Consider the following 16,601-nt stretch of genomic DNA (forward strand, 5'->3'; position numbering starts at 1 on the left):
TTTACATTTCTTTCTGAGACTTTGTTTCATACCTAAAGTAACCTGCTCTGTCTTGTCTATCAGCACGTTGTCAGTGTCTTCTTTGCTCCGCGATGTATTTTTCACTGTGTGAGAACTTGATGTGTGGCGTGAGAGCGCCATGTCTTGTCAGACACAGCAACCGTTTTTTTTTCAGTGTATTGAGAAAATAAGTACATTTTGACATTAAATAGGTAGAGAACAAATGTTAATTTTATTAGAACTATCAAGTAAAACAAATAAAATAACACCGCACATAAGAATGTCTACACGCTAATAAACATTAAAAAAAACATCCAGCACAGCACCAGGATTATGCTGGTCTCCCTTGTCAAGTATCATTTTCACGGGCGTTTCAGTTTTGAAACTTAAGACAGGTCATTAGCAACTCAGGTGATTTCCATCTGTTAGCAGAGAATGAAGTTAGAAACACTTGAAGCTGAGGTGCTAGAAACAAATAAACGTGGCTCAGTGTCATACACAGACCGCTAGTGCATTTCTGACAAACAAAGGTGCGACTTTTCTGGATCCAAACATGTCCAAACGCATCTGAACACTGGGTTGACTAGTTTCAGTATCATCTTTGCGTATTAAAATGCCTTGAAAGATAAAACCGTTTTTTCAAGTATTGGTCCACAATGCGTTCTCCCACATTCACACTTATCTTGTAGCTGCTGTTTCTTTTTTACACAGACCCAAACTCAGACATCCAGGACTCATATTTCTCCAGGTCTGCAGCCGAGACGGATTTTGAGATCTTTTTAAGTGCAAGCTCAAAGTCGTTCATGGTGACTGGCATCTGGAGCTCATCTTTAGAAAGAGCACGGATCTCCTCTGGACTCAGACCCTGGATCCTCCGTCGCATCGCCATCATTGATGCATCTCTGAGAGCACAAACACACAGTTTATTCATATTAACAGCATTAATTCACATGTTTGCAGCATGCAACTTCATTTAAAGGTATAGTTTACCCAAAAATTTAAACGAATGACAATTTACTCAGCCTCAGGCAAACCAAGATGTAGCATTATATCACTTTCTCATCAATGGATCCTCTGCAGTGAATGGGTGCCATCAGAATGAGAGCCCAAACAGCTGCTAAAAACAATACAATAATCCACAAGTAATCCACACAACTCCAGTCCATCAATTGACATCTTGTGAAGTGAAAAGCTGTGTGTCGGTTTAACTTTGTGGATTACTTGTGGATTATTGTGATGTTTTTATTAGATGTTTGGACTCTTGTTCTGACGGCACCCATTCACTCCAGAGGATCCACCGGTGAGCAAGTGATGTAATGCTAAATTTCTCCCGATCTGTTCTAATGAACAAACAAACTCATCTCATCTCATTGTATTTTCAGCTAATTTTCATTTTTGGGTGAATTATTTCTTTAAGCATTAAAATAAAAGATATTAATATACTTTCTCCCCTCCCAGACAAAACATATAAACTCATACTTGATCAAATCATTTTCTATTATGGGCAATATGCTATGTGCTTCATAGGATGAATAGGTCCAAGAAACAGCTAGAGCTGGTTGGTTTGGTTCAAGACAACTCTTCTTTTTAGGAATTTTCTGCAACGCTGAAGGGGAAAATGAATGGAAAATATACTAAGGAGCCCCAGGCAACCACTGTTGAGCTTGAGCCTGTCTTCTGGGCTGTGATTTTGTCACTCTGCGCTGCATTATGTTTTTAGCAAGAGCAGAAAAATGACTTGATGTGTGAAACCTGTCACATCAAGTTTAGTTAGGACAAGGTGTTATCTGTAATCCTGAAAACATACTGTACCTGCAGACGTTGGTGATGTCAGCTCCTGAATAACCCTCAATTTTCTCAGCGATGAGGGTGAGATCCACATCAGATGCCACTTCAACCTCCCTTAGGTTGATCTTTAAGAGTTCTGCCCGTCCTTGAGCTGTAATTGTTTGATGGAAACCAAGTTTTTTATAAGACAAATGATTTAGTTTTGTTTTTTACCCATTTCCTATATTTCTGAAAGTATTTAAAACATCATAATTTCAATTAATTTGTTTAGGCTTGGTGTTTAAAATAATGTTGTTTATAACAAATTTTTCTGGAAATATGGTACATATATTTTAATTTTATAAATAAAATATTATTTTAAGTAATGTATTAAATTATGTATGAAAGCCTGTTTCTACAACTGAATAAAAAAAAAGAAAAGAAGTAATTGCAATTTTTTCTTACAATTTTTTCCTCGCAATTGTGAGTTTACATCTTGAAATTTTTTGTCTGAATTGTGAGATAAACTCACAATTGTGACTTTTACAGCCAGAATTGTGAGATATAAACTCCCAATTCTGAGAAAAAAAAGTCAGAATTGCGGGATATAAACTTGCAATTGTGAGAAAGTCAGAATTGCGAGATATAAAGTCAAAATTGTGGGGTATAAACTCGCAATTGCGAGAAAAAAGTCAGAATTGCAGGATACAAATGCAATTTTGGGGGAAAAAAAAGTCAGAATTGCTGGACATAAACTCACAATTGTGACTTTTACAGCCAGAATTGTGAGATATAAACTCCCAATTCTGGGGGGAAAAAAAAGTCAGAATTGCGGGATATAAACTTGCAATTGTGAGAAAGTCAGAATTGCGAGATATAAATTCAAAATTGTGGGGTATAAACTCGCAATTGCGAGAAAAAAGTCAGAATTGTGAGAAATAAAGTCAGAATTGTGAGAAATAAAGTCAGAATTGCAGGACATAAACTCGTAATTGTGAGAAAAAGTCAGAACTGCAGGATACAAATGCAATTTTGGGGGAAAAAAGTCAGAATTGTGAGAAATAAAGTCAGAATTGCAGGACATAAACTCGCAATTGCAAGAAAAAAGTCAGAATGGCACGATACAAAGTTTATATCACAATTATGACTTTACTCGCAATTGCGAGTTTACATATTGAAATTCTGACTTTTTTTTTTATATAAACTCACAACTGTGAGTTTTACAGCCAGAATTGCGAGATATAAATTCCCAATTCTAAGAAAAAGTCAGAATTGCGAGACATAAACTTGCAATTTTGAGAAAAAGTTAGAATTGCAAGACACAAACACAATTTTGGGGAAAAAAGTCAGAATTGTGAGACATAAACTCTAAATTTTGAGAAAACGTCAGAGTTTTGTGAGTTTTACAGCCAGAATTGCGAGATATAAAGTCAGAATTGCAGGGTAGTAACTTTATTTCATGCAATTGCAAGTTTATATCCTGCAATTCTGACTTTATATTGTGAGTTTTCATCTCACAATTCAGAGAAGAAAAGAATTGTGAGACGTAAACTCGCAATTGCAAGAAAAAAGGATTGTGAGATGAATTGTGTTTACGTTTTATTCAGTGGCGGAAATGGGCTTCCATAGCAATAAAAAAAAAAACAATAATATAATAATTTATAAAGTATTTGTAAATCATGTTATTTTGATTTTAATTTATGTTGGTTTATTTTTGTATTATTATTATTTCTCATATTTCAGGAAAAATGCCACAATTAGAAACATGTTCATGGTCCTAAAAATAAGCTTTCTTCTATTTGTGTTTATGTAATTAAAATTTTTATCCTTCTGTTTTTTTGGGTAGAAATATGACCTTTTTAAAATTTGACGTATTTTTATCTCCCATCCAATTTGAAATTCTAAAATCCTGGCCCTGTAACTATAACAAGGCAGTTGCATCAGAAAATGAAAGCTCGTGAGTAATGACTAACTAACTGAACTACACGCCACAATGTGAATGGAGAGAAATTAGTCAGGCTGGTTCATTTTGAGTGGGTGACATGCATGGAGAAATCAGAGGAGCCGTGACTGCCTGGAGAATGTTTTCCTGTTGATGGGCGTTTGTATGTGAGGGTGTTAGATTACCAGTGGGCAGTGGAATGTAGATCCTCTTCTCCAGTCGTCTCCTGAGAGCCTCATCGATGTCCCAGGGGAAGTTAGTGGCAGCCAGGACCATTACCATTTTAGAGGGATCGTCATTCTCTTGAGCACCTCCTACACCTGATGCCATTACATGGGTGGGTGTTAAAGTAAGGCTGCATCATTCATTGTACTATCATAACAGAGTCGCCTACTACACAAAACTCACCATCCATCTGCACAAGTAATTCTGACTTTACTCTGCGACTGGCCTCATGTTCGTCTGAAGTGCCCCGCCTCCCGCAAATAGAGTCAATCTCATCAATAAAAATTGTTGTAGGGGCATAAAAACGAGCCTGTTAAAGCAAAAAAGAAAAACATGATAAGAACTTATAAAAGTGCCAAGATCCATTATAAACAATATAGACAATAACATAACCAACATTTATAGTTTTTTACATATTTGTTTTAGATAAATGTTAGAGCTTAACTCGCTAATTAAGGAACTGACAAACTTTGCCCCCATTACAACAGTGTAATGGTAATTTATGTCGGTTTGAGTTTTAGGAGGTTTTTTTTTTTGCTTTTATGATGACATAACTGCCTAACTAACTAGCTGGCTAACTAACTGATGACCAACCGTTTTAGTTAATTACATGTTATTTTATCATGTTAATATAACTGATATTACTTAATTTTTAAAACCAGAGTCAGTTTTTTTTTCTCTTTTAAATACACCCCCCTCCCCACAATTTATAAGAGCATATGTTTCCTCTAACAACCTGGCTACCTAACTAACTGTTTAACTAACTTCACCCCTACCTAATAAATACCTAACTAACTAACTATCTACCTAACTAACCAACTTACTTTTCCCTATAAAAACAAAGCATATTACCCATTTATGTTAAATCAACACTGAATTTTAAGAGTACTTTTACCTTTTATGAAAGAATGTTTTCTCTATTTTATTTCTCTAACCAACTAACTACCTACCTAACTAAATTTATCCCTATTAAAACGCAGCATATTACCCATTTATGTAAAATCAACACTGAAATTTAAGAGTACTTTTATCCTAATCACTATCAAATTATATCTTCAGAAAATAAACAACTCAATATCAGAACACTATCACAGTGTCTCCATTGCTTCCTGAGAGATCACTCACCATTTCAAAGAGTAGCCGCACCAGTTTCTCAGACTCTCCCCTGTATTTTGAGGTCAGCGTGGAGGACGACACATTGAAAAATGTCGTGCCACATTCGGTTGCAACCGCTTTAGCCAACATGGTCTTCCCTGTGCCCGGAGGGCCCACCATCAGCACACCCTGACAGTGAAAAAACAACAAGACTTAGGCACATATTTTAAAAACACAGGTGCAGCTGATGGTTTGAGGAAAAAACATTTTAATAAAACAGATGGCATGAAAAAAAAAACTGAGGGCGAAATATATCAGCAATACTCAATCTGTGACGAATCATACAGCACTAAGGAGAACTTGTGTTGAAGAATGCACATTCTGTTCTACAGTCGTGGCCAAAAGTTTTGAGAATGACACAAATATTAGTTTTCACAAAGTTTGCTGCTCAACTGCTTTTAGATCTTTGTTTCAGTTGTTTCTGTGATGTACTGAAATATAATTACAAGCACTTCACACGGTTTTTATCGACAATTACATGACATTTATGCAAAGAGTCAGTATTTGCAGTGTTGGCCCTTCTTTTTCAGGACCTCTGCAATTCGACTGGGCATGCTCTCAATCAACTTCTGGGCCAAATCCTGACTGATAGCAACCCATTCTTTCATAATCACTTCTTGGAGTTTGTCAGAATTAGTGGGTTTTTGTTTGTCCACCCGCCTCTTGAGGATTGACCACAAGTTTTAAGATCTGGGGAGTTTCCAGGCCATGGACCCAAAATTTCAACGTTTTGGTCCCCGAGCCACTTAGTTATCACTTTTGCCTTATGGCACGGTGCTCCATCGTGCTGGAAAATGCATTGTTCTTCACCAAACTGTTGTTGGATTGTTGGAAGAAGTTGCTGTTGGAGGGTGTTTTGGTACCATTCTTTATTCATGGCTGTGTTTTTGGGCAAAATTGTGAGTGAGCCCACTTTCTTGGATGAGAAGCAACCCCACACATGAATGGTCTCAGGATGCTTTACTGTTGGCATGACACAGGACTGATGGTAGCGCTCACCTTTTCTTCTCCGGACAAGCCTTTTTCCAGATGCCCCAAACAATCGGAAAGAGGCTTCATCGGAGAATATGACTTTGCCCCAGTCCTCAGCAGTCCATTCACCATACTTTTTGCAGAAGATCAATCTGTCCCTGATGTTTTTTTTTTTGGAGAGAAGTGGCTTCTTTGCTGCCCTTTTTGACACCAGGCCATCTTCCAAAAGTCTTGGCCTCACTGTGCGTGCAGATACGCTCACACCTGCCTGCTGCCATTCCTGAGCAAGCTCTGCACTGGTGGCACTCCGATCCCGCAGCTGAATCCTCTTTAGGAGACGATCCTGGCGCTTGCTGGACTTTCTTTGACGCGCTGAAGCCTTCTTAACAATGCAGTGCAAAGTTTTTTTTTGATAATAAGTTAATTTTCATGGCAAAGAAGGACTATGCAATTCATCTGATCACTCTTCATAACATTCTGTAGTAAATGCAAATTGCTATTATAAAAACTTAAGCAGCAACTTTTCCAATTTCCAATATTTATGTAATTCTCAAAACTTTTGGCCACGACTGTACATAGTTAACAAGTATAACATTGCCCCCTGCTGGACTTAAAAAAACATGACCACAAGAAACAAACGAATGGTCATGCAAAAGTTGGCGAAAACATAGTATTGACAGACTATGCATCCATATGCGTGTATGTTCAGATGTCAAACTCTGGCATCAGGTGTCATCTAACATATTAACCTTCCACGGGCGGCGGATCCCCTTGAAGAAGTCTGGCATCCACATAGGCAGGACCACTGCCTCTCTCAGCAGCTTTTTGGCATCTTCAAGATCTGCTATGTCATCCCTGCAGGAACAGTAACACATGACAGCTTGCTTGAATCACCGTCCAGCACTGAATCACTAACTGCCACTGTGACTGACAGCTGTCGCTGACTCAACACGTTACTAATTTGTCTCTGGTCAAGTATGAAAACTAAACTTACTGCATTGCTATTTATACAGCCAATGCCTAGGCCCAGAGGAACTTTTTTCCACATTTTCTGGGCTGACTTTCATAGAAAAAAGATTTGAATTTTAATGTATAGCTCTAAATAAAGTTGTTATTTTTGTTTTCTTTGTGCACAAAACGTATTCCCACAGCTTTATAAAATTATGGTTGAACCACTGACGTCACATGGACTATTTTAACAATGTCCTTACTACCTTTGTGGCCCATAAATGTGTCAACTGCATAGCTGTCTATGCAGGGTCAGGATCTCAGATTTCATCAAAAACATCTTAATTTGTGTTCAGAAGATAAACGAAGGTCTTAGCGGTTTGGGACGACATGTGGATGAGTAATTATTGACAGAAATTACATTTTTGGGTGAACCATCTCTTTAAATGATTGTGACAGGCCCAGGTTTTTCAATAGTCGATAATCCTATCTAGAGTGCCAAGTGATTAAATATCACAAAATTCAATTTAATTAAAGCAAATGAGCAATAAAATTGTATAAAACATTTATTTTGTATACTATATACTGATAGAAAAAAAAAAGTAAAACTAGTGGTACCAGTGGATATTGGGATTCCGGGACACAATGTCCCTCTCCAGCGCATCCACCAGATCGCTGTCATAGCCTGTGCCATCAAACTTCCTCTGTTCCACATCAGCAGCACCCTCCTGGGCATTCTTCTTACTCTGAAAACACAGACAGATGGGACACACTGGTACAACATCTGATAATAGGTACTTAGAAATCCTGAATTGTCTGAGCTGAAATTAAATCAACCATAATTCCAATTTGGACTAAGTTTGTACATTTGGCCTAATAGTTTGAATGACTTACTTTTTCATCCTTAGCTTTATTTCCACGACCTTCGCGGGTGATCGGTCTCTCTGATTTGATGTTCGGCTGACCTCTGCCCACAGGTCCGCGATGCTGCATTCCAGGTGACTCTTTTCTCTGGGGCTTTGATACAGTGATTGGCTTCTTCACCTGGACAGGTCCCCTATGACCAGACAAAGTAATATCATGGGGCATCTGGACCATGTGACCAGTTACACTACACTGCTCATCAAGGCTCTGTTTATTTGATAAAAAATATTTTTGGAATTTAAAATAGTGGTTTTCTATTTTAATATACTTTAAAGTATCACTTATTCCTGTAATGCAAATCTAAATTTTCTGCATCATTACTCCAGTCTTCAGTGTCACATGGTCCTTCAGAAATCATTCTAATATACTGATTTATTATCAATGTTGGAAACAGTCGTGCTGCTTAATATATATATTTTTTGGAACCTGCAATACTTTTTTAGGAATCTTTGATGAATAAAAAGTTAAAAAGAACAGTATTTATTTAAAATAGAAATCTTTTAAAATAATATACACTACTGTTCAAAGTTTAGGGTCAGCACATTTTTTCTTTCTTTTTTAGCTTGAAAGAAATTAATACTTTTATTAGTATTAAGTGTTCAATTAATAAAAAGTGATAGTAAAGACTTATATTTTGCTAGAAAATATTTCTGTTTTGAATAAAATGCTGTTTGTTTTTGTTTTGTTTTTTTGCTTTTTATTCATCAACGAATCCTTAAAGTCTCACAGGTTCCAAAAAACCTAAACCAAAAAGCAGCACAACCGTTTCCAACATTAATAATAAATTAGCATGTTCGAATAATTTTTGAAGGATCATGTGACACTGAAGACTAGAGTAATGGCTGATGAATATTTAGCTTTGCATCACAGAATAAATTATATTTTAAAGTACATTAAATAGAATACTGTTATTTTAAATTGCAATAATATTTCACAATATTGCTTTTTTCTGTATTTTTGATCAAATAAATGGAACTTTGATAAGGATAAGAGACTTCTTTAAAAAAATATCTATATAATACACTGGATACATGCAAGCATTAAATTGGTCAAAAGTATTTTAACCCTCACAATGCATTCAAAATCTGTATACTATTTTCGCATCTGAAGAATTGTTATTTTATAAAACTACTATAACTTAATACTTTTAAACTGAAACCACATTGTATCAGATCAGCAACGTCTCATTAAAGAGTGAAAGTTAATTTTTAGTTTTTTTAATGTTTTTTTTTAAACTAAGTTATTTTAAATAACACATTGTTAGTATTGACGCCATTGGAATTAATTTAATTTATTAAATACCTCTGAATTTAAAAAAAAGTATGAAACCTAAAATTATTTCTAACAAAATATGAATATTACTAAAATAAATTAATTTTGAAACTAAATTAATCAACCTTTACTTTCAGAGGAAAAAAGTGATGAAGTGATTTTATTGTTGCAAATTCACGGTTATTAACAAAAAGTTGCCCCAAAAGTTTGTGAGATATGAGGAAAAGACTATTTAAAAAAATGTTTTTTAACAATTTAGCAAAAAGTACTTTTGACACCTAATGGTACTTCATACAACCTTTAAAATAAGTTTCTTATGTTCACCTAGAAATACAAACATACAGTAAAAGAGTAGCATTGTGAAATGTTATTAGAATTTAAAGAACTATTTTCTATTTGAATATATTTCAAATTGAAATTTATCCTATTAAAATAAAAAAAAATGTTATTTTAAATTGCAATAATATTTAAAAAAATATTACCTTTTCTTCTATATTTTGGATCAAATAAATGGAACTTTGATGGGCAAAGAGACTTCTGTAAAAAAATAAAAATAAAAAAAAAAACTTAAAAAATCTTACTGATCCCAAACTTTGGAACGGAAGTATATATAACAAAGTTCTATTTATTTGATCAAAAATATAGAAGAAAAAGAAACAATAAGGAAAAGAAAGTAATATTATTAAATATTATTGCAATTTTAAAATAACAATTTTCTATTTTAACATACTTTAAAATATAGTTCATTTATGTGATGCAAAGCTGAATTTTCATCAGCCATTACTCCAGTCTTTAGTGTCACACAATCCTTCAGAAATCATTCTAATATGCTAATTTCTTATCAGTGTTGGAAACAGTTGTGCTGCTGAATATTTTTTAAACCTGTGATTCTTTTTCAGCATTGTTTGACAAATAAAAAGTTAGAAACGAACATCATTTATTAAAAAGGGATTCTTTTCTAAAACAAAAGTTTTTGCTATCACTTTTTAACAATTTAAAACGTCTTAGCTGAATAAAAGTATTAATTTCTTTCAAACAAAGAAAGAAAAAAAATTACTAATCCCAAACTTTGAACGGTAGTGTAACAAAAGATTTCTATTTTAAATAAATGCTGTTCTTTTTAAAAATGTATTCACTGATAAAAATTCATTCATTTGAAAAAGTATCAAAGGTTCCCAAAAAAATATTAAACAGCACAACTATGTCCAACATTGATAATAAATCAGCGTATCAGAATGATTTCTGAAGGATCGTGTGATCAACGGTTTTCAACGTAGATTATAAATCAGCATAATAAACTGATTTCTGAAGGATCATGTGACACTGAAGACTAGAGTAATTATGCTGAAAATTCAGCTTTGCATCACAGTATTCAGACCCCCTTAAATGTTTCAGTCTTTATTATATTTCAGCCATTTGCTGAAATCATTCAAGTTCATTTTTTTCCTTATTAATGTACACAAAGCACCCCATATTGACAGAAAAACACAGAATTGTTGACATTTTTGCAGATTTATTAAAAAAGTGGCCCGACGGAAGCCTCTCCTCAGTGCAAGACACATGAGAGCCCGCATGAAATTTAAATATCACATGGTCCTAAGTATTCAGACCATTTGCTGTGACACATATATTTTGGTGCTGTCCATTTCATCCTTGAGATGGTTCTACACCTTCATTTGTGTCCAGCTGTGTTTGATTATACTGATTGGACTTGATTAGGAAAGCCACACACCTGTCTATATTACAGCTCACTGTGCATGTCAGAGCAAATGAGAATCATGAGGTCAAAGGAACTGCCTGAAGAGCTCAGAGACAGAATTGTGGCAAGGCACAGATCTGGCCAAGGTTACAAAAAAATTCTACTGCACTTAAAGGAGTAGTTCACTTTCAGAACAACAATTTACAGATAATTTACTCACCCCCTTGTCATCCAAGATGTTTATGTCTTTTTTTCTTCAGTCGTCAAGAAATTATGTTTTTTGAGATAAACATTTCTGGAAATTTCTCCATATAATGGATTTAAATGGTGCCCCGATTTTTGAATCTTCAAAATGCTGCTTAAATTCAGTTTAAATGCAGCTTCAAATGGCTGTAAACGATCCCAGCCGACAAAGAAGGGTCTTGTCTACCGAAACGTTCGGTCCTTTTCTTAGAAAAATATATTTTTTAGGGCCGGGACTCGATTAAAAAATGTAATCTAATTAATTAGAGGCTTTGCAATTAATTAATCGAAATTAATCGCATTTTAATCGCATATAAATATTTGACCTGAGAACAGTGAGAAGTAAGATTTTAACATGGATTTTTAGTATACCATTGAATAATGACTGAATACATAAGCTTAAGCAACAAAATATTGTTTATTTTTGTTCAACCCAGTCCAACAGACCAGTGCAACATTGCCATTAAGTGTAGCAAGAGGCACGTTCTTTAACGAGTCTTTCATGCCGAGAACTCTGCTCTTGTGTTTGCTTAATTATGCATTTAAACGTTAATGACCAAACCTATCATTATAAATGTTGCTGCACATGGAATATAATGCAGATAACATTTAAAAAATATTTTTTATCAGGTTACACACTGATTATTTATCACTCAAACCCCTTTCTCTACCTGTCCGTTGGTCGCGCATATCCTCCATGTTTGTAGTTTTTTAACACTTTTTATGCGTGTTTGTAGTTCTAATCGAATCCTCGTTCACGGCGCAGTGTGTTGCGGGCAATATTAGCCGTTAAGAGTGTGCATTGATCGTTAAGTAATAGACCATCCGGGAATCTTTGGAATACCTTTTTAAACATACTACGATTTGGGACATACAATACTATTTAGGACGGACGCATCTTGTCTGAACGCTATTTGGTGCTCCAGTATAATCGGTCTGCGGAATCTCATCCAGTGAGAAACGTTCCGCGGTGCAAAACTAAGTGCGATTAAAATGCGTTAAAAAATTTTAACGCGTTATTTTTGTGTAATTAATTAATCTAAATTAACGCGTTAAAGCCCCGGCCCTAATATTTTTATATACCTTTTAAGCACTGAAACTCGTCTAGCACTAGGGCTTGTAGTGCGCGTTCCCGACTTTACGTAATCACGTCGAAAGGTCACGCGTGACGTATGCGAAACTACAGACCCAGTGTTTACAAAGCGAACTTGAGAAGAGAGAAGTGCAAGGCAAACAAATACACTTTAGCAACAAGGTCCAACGATGTCGGACGACTTTGAAGCTGGAGGAGCACATTAGATGGAGTTTTTCACCGTTTCCTACCTTTTTGAGCCGGAATACACAGACGATGAACTCTGTCAGAGAGAGAAAACTGCGACAACCGCGGCGGCGACACAAGCCTCGGGCAGACCGCGTTCAAACGAGACAAGATGGTGGTGCAAGTGTGGAAAATGCCAGCCATTTCCAGCGGAGCAGGAATCTCAGTGCTGTCACGACTGAACCACATCTGTTCCACTGTTACAAACAATCGGCGAGTCAGGTGATGGGACTGCTTCAAGCATTCGCTGCGTTGCAGAGCACAGTGGACGCAGTACGTAAAGTTGGGAATGCGCACTACAAGCCCTAGTGCTGGACGAGTTTCAGTGCTTAAAAGGTATATAAAAATATATTTTTCTAAGAAAATGACGTTTTGGTAGACAAGACCCTTCTTCGTCGGCTGGGATTGTTTACAGCCATTTGAAGCTGCATTTAAACGGCATTTAAATGGCATTTTGAAGATTCAAAAATCGGGGGAACCATTTAAGTCTATTATATGGAGAGATTTCCAGAAATGTTTATCTCAAAAAACATAATTTCTTGACGACTGAAGAAAAAAAGAATATCTTGGATGACAGTGGGGGGGGGGGAATTATCCGTAAATTGTTGTTCTGAAAGTGGACTACTCCTTTAAGGTTCCTAAGAGCACAGTGGCCTCCATAATCCTTAAATGGAAGACGTTTGGGACGACCAGAACCCTTCCTAGAGCTGGCCGTCCGGCCAAACTGAGCTATCGGGGGAGAAGAGCCTTGGTGAGAGAGGTAAAGAAGAACCCAAAGATCACTGTGGCTGAGCTCCAGAGATGCAGTCGGGAGATGGGAGAAAGTTGTAGAAAGCCAACCATCACTGCAGCCCTCCACCAGTCGGGGCTTTATGGCCCGAGTGGCCCGACGGAAGCCTCTCCTCAGTGCAAGACACATGAAAGCCCGCATGAAGTTTGCTAAAAAAAACACCTGAAGGACTCCAAGATGGTGAGAAATAAGATTCTCTGGTCTGAAGAGACCAAGATAGAACTTTTTGGCCTTAATTCTGAACGGTATGTGTGGAGAAAACCAGGCACTGCTCATCACCTGTCCAATACAGTACCAACAGTGAAGCATGGTGGTGGCAGCACCATGCTGTGGTTTTTTTTTTAAGCTGCAGGGACAGGACGACTGGTTGCAATCGAGGGAAAGATGAATGCGGCCAAGTACAGGGATATCCTGGACGAAAACCTTCTCCAGAGTGCTCAGGACCTCAGACTGGGGCGAAGCACACAGCTAAAAGAACGAAGGAGTGGCTTCACAACAACTCCGTGACTGTTCTTGAATGGCCCAGCCAGAGCCCTGACTTAAACCTAATTGAGCATCTTTGGAGAGACCTAAAAATGGCTGTCCAGTGTCCACCAACATTTACTATCCAACCTGACAGAACTGGAGAGGAAGTGCAAGGAGGAATGGCAGAGGATACCCAAATCCAGGTGTGACAAACTTGTTGCATCTTTCCCAAAAAGACTCATGGCTGTATTAGATCAAAAGGGTGCTTCTACTAAATACTGAGCAAAGGGTCTGAATACGTCGGACCATGTGATATTTCAGTTTTTCTTTTTTAATAAATCTGCAAAAATGTCAACAACTCTGTGTTTTTCTGTCAATATGGGGTGCTGTGTGTACATTAATGAGGAAAAAAATTAAATTAAATGATTGGCTGCAAAATAAAGGCTGCAAAATAACAAAGAGTGAAACATTTAAGGGGGTCTGAATACTTTCCGTACCCACTGTATATATGTTTGATATGAATGTTTTCACCAAGTTAATTCCATTTTGTCCTGTATGACAAAACAGCGCATGAGTGAACACAGCAGTGACAGCATGAAGACAGGAGACGTGTGACATGCTCTGCAGCTGACAGAGCTCCTCAGGGCTTTATGTAATCAGCTGCCTATTCTACCTGTGCTCCGCTGGGGTTGGGGGAGGCCAGACATCAGGGTCCCTTGGGCTCTCTTCAGGCAGAGGGTTGGGGAAATCAACGGGTTTGTCCACCTTGAAACTCTCTAGGGTATTTGCGATGCTTTTCACCTGCTCATATTCCTCTGCCAGTTCCTGCCGAATCTGGACTCAGAGAAGGGAGAAAAACCTCATTGGTTTAAATTCTTCAGATTACATATACTGTACCAACACCACTATATTCTTTAGATAATACCTGTACAAGCACAAATAATTCACAACACTATGAATAAATACACATCAGATTCAATCATACAGTATACAGTAAGTGCCTTACTTGTTGCCATTTGACTTTCAAGGCAGGATCTCTGAGGGACTGACAGTGCTTATGGATCTGTTGTATAACACCTTGATAGTACACCATAGATGAGTCATAATTCCCCAGTAGTGCATATTCTCTTCCTTTCTTAGCGTTGTCGCAAATCTCAGTCAGATTCATGATGAGAAAGAAATCAAACCGATTGGTGCTTCAGCGCTTCAATGTGACCAGCGTCATCAAAGATGCTTGTTTGAATGTGGGTGACTGAAGGCCATGAGTCCTAAACATGTCAAAGAATAAGAATGAGACAACGCAGAGTTAAATCAAACATTTATAGCAATAGTAACAGAAGAGGGGTGAAGTCGGGTACAGCGCATTACTTTCTGACATGAAATCTATAAAATATCTGTGCACATTTCCAGATATGTAACAAAATACAACCCATGAGCGGTTTAAAGAGCTAACAACTCTCTTTACTAAAGCTCATTTAATTCATTGTTACTATTCTGTGTGAACCTTTTAGGCCGCATTTCCATTTAGAATTACTCATAAACAATCTGGACAGTTGAAATAGACATTTTAAATTCTTAAATAGTAGCTTTGTATGTAACTGTATTTATGTTTTACTAATAATAGGTAACAATAAAACCCAAGTGTTTTTAAGTTGAAAGTGTGTGTATGGACACATTAATGCAAGTTCCACTCATACAACACACATATGACATATTCAAACTGATGGAAATAGATAAAATGGGCCAAAACGTACAGTTTCTTATTCCACAAATATTAGATTAAATGTTACAATGTCTATAAGTTAAATTAAAGGTTATTTAGGGAAAACATATATATGTTTTTCCCTATTAGGCATCTGTGAAATGTTTTTCCTGCACACTGCAGTAAATCCAGGCCAATGAAATCAGACTATACTGTAAATATACAAGAAATATTATGCCAGTTGTATAAAATGCAGTGGCTGAATATTAAGTAACTAAAACACTACAATCTTATCAGATCCATTTGAACTGATTGAATCACTCTATGTGTGGATTTACTGATAGCAATGACAATGAGAGTACTTATCTACGGTTTGAATGCCAAATTTTCATTTATTAACCTTTGCTCTGTCAAAAATAAGACCATTTCGTTTGTCACTTTGACACTTGACGTGAAGCACATAATAATTACCTTCCTGGGCCCCTTAAAATGCTTTAATACAATGTCCTTCTTCTTTTCTTTAAACAAAAGCTAACTGACCTAAATATCCACCATTAAAAACGGCATACAATCATTTATTCCTATAAAATCAAATCGTGCTTGTATGTAAAAACAGCACTAACGTCACCTCGCTTGCTTATTCCTGTACAAGGGACTTGTAGTTTTTCCCCGTTCGACTTTAAGTACGAACAAATAGTAAACACTGCAATACAGAACTACATTACCCATAAGGGCAAGACGCGTAAGATTTAGGCCAGTGATAACAAAAAGGATTTGCAAGGAAACAAAATCTGAAGTCAACTTGCTAGCTTATAAATCTTACTGAGAACATATGATACGAAAGATGTGTTCTGCATGTAATTCTACGTTTTCACGGGAATAGGTGAATGTCTTACCTTTATGCGAGGCACTTTTACGTTCGACTGGTCCACAGTCCGTTACCCACTGATGTTGCCATGGCCGCGAAAAGACGCTGAATGACTGATGAATGAACTCATGTGTTGTGGGCGGAGTCTGGACTGACACAACTCAACCGGGTTTACTATAACACATTTTAAAATTGTTTAAACATGTTTAAATTTGTACCTTTTGGGGGTACAACAGCTCGTCCCTTGAGCAGTACTCTTGAAAGGACACATTTGTACCCTTCTTACTCTTAATAGGTACATATTAGTACCT

The 16,601-nt window shown here is 36.7% G+C and overlaps 1 protein-coding gene across 1 annotated transcript; it reads right to left on the minus strand.

The window, feature by feature from the left end:
• Positions 1 to 211: 211 nt before the first annotated feature.
• katnal1 (katanin p60 subunit A-like 1) lies at positions 212 to 16,398 on the minus strand. The gene is made up of 11 exons (XM_073829774.1): positions 16,319 to 16,398; positions 14,727 to 14,988; positions 14,394 to 14,554; positions 7,904 to 8,066; positions 7,628 to 7,755; positions 6,811 to 6,916; positions 5,060 to 5,218; positions 4,118 to 4,244; positions 3,895 to 4,029; positions 1,813 to 1,939; positions 212 to 902 (listed from the first exon to the last, which is right to left on the minus strand). Exons 2-11 carry the CDS (start codon positions 14,886 to 14,888, stop codon positions 704 to 706), a joined length of 1,467 nt encoding a protein of 488 aa, XP_073685875.1. The 5' UTR covers positions 14,889 to 14,988; positions 16,319 to 16,398; the 3' UTR covers positions 212 to 703.
• Positions 16,399 to 16,601: the final 203 nt, after the last annotated feature.

The sequence above is a fragment of the Garra rufa genome, chromosome 23 (genome assembly GCF_049309525.1).
Source record: "Garra rufa chromosome 23, GarRuf1.0, whole genome shotgun sequence".
Classification (NCBI taxonomy): domain Eukaryota; kingdom Metazoa; phylum Chordata; class Actinopteri; order Cypriniformes; family Cyprinidae; genus Garra; species Garra rufa.

What these genes read in the sequence shown, in the direction of transcription:
- katnal1 (XM_073829774.1), bottom strand. Translation starts at nt 14,888, where the DNA reads ATGAATCTGACTGAGATTTGCGACAACGCTAAGAAAGGAAGAGAATAT. An exon ending in CCAACCCCAGCGGAGCACAG is followed by an intron (nt 8,067 to 14,393) that starts GTAGAATAGGCA and finishes GTCTGGTCATAG; the next exon opens with GGGACCTGTCCAGGTGAAGA. An exon ending in CTACATTCCACTGCCCACTG is followed by an intron (nt 1,940 to 3,894) that starts GTAATCTAACAC and finishes AAACAATTACAG; the next exon opens with CTCAAGGACGGGCAGAACTC.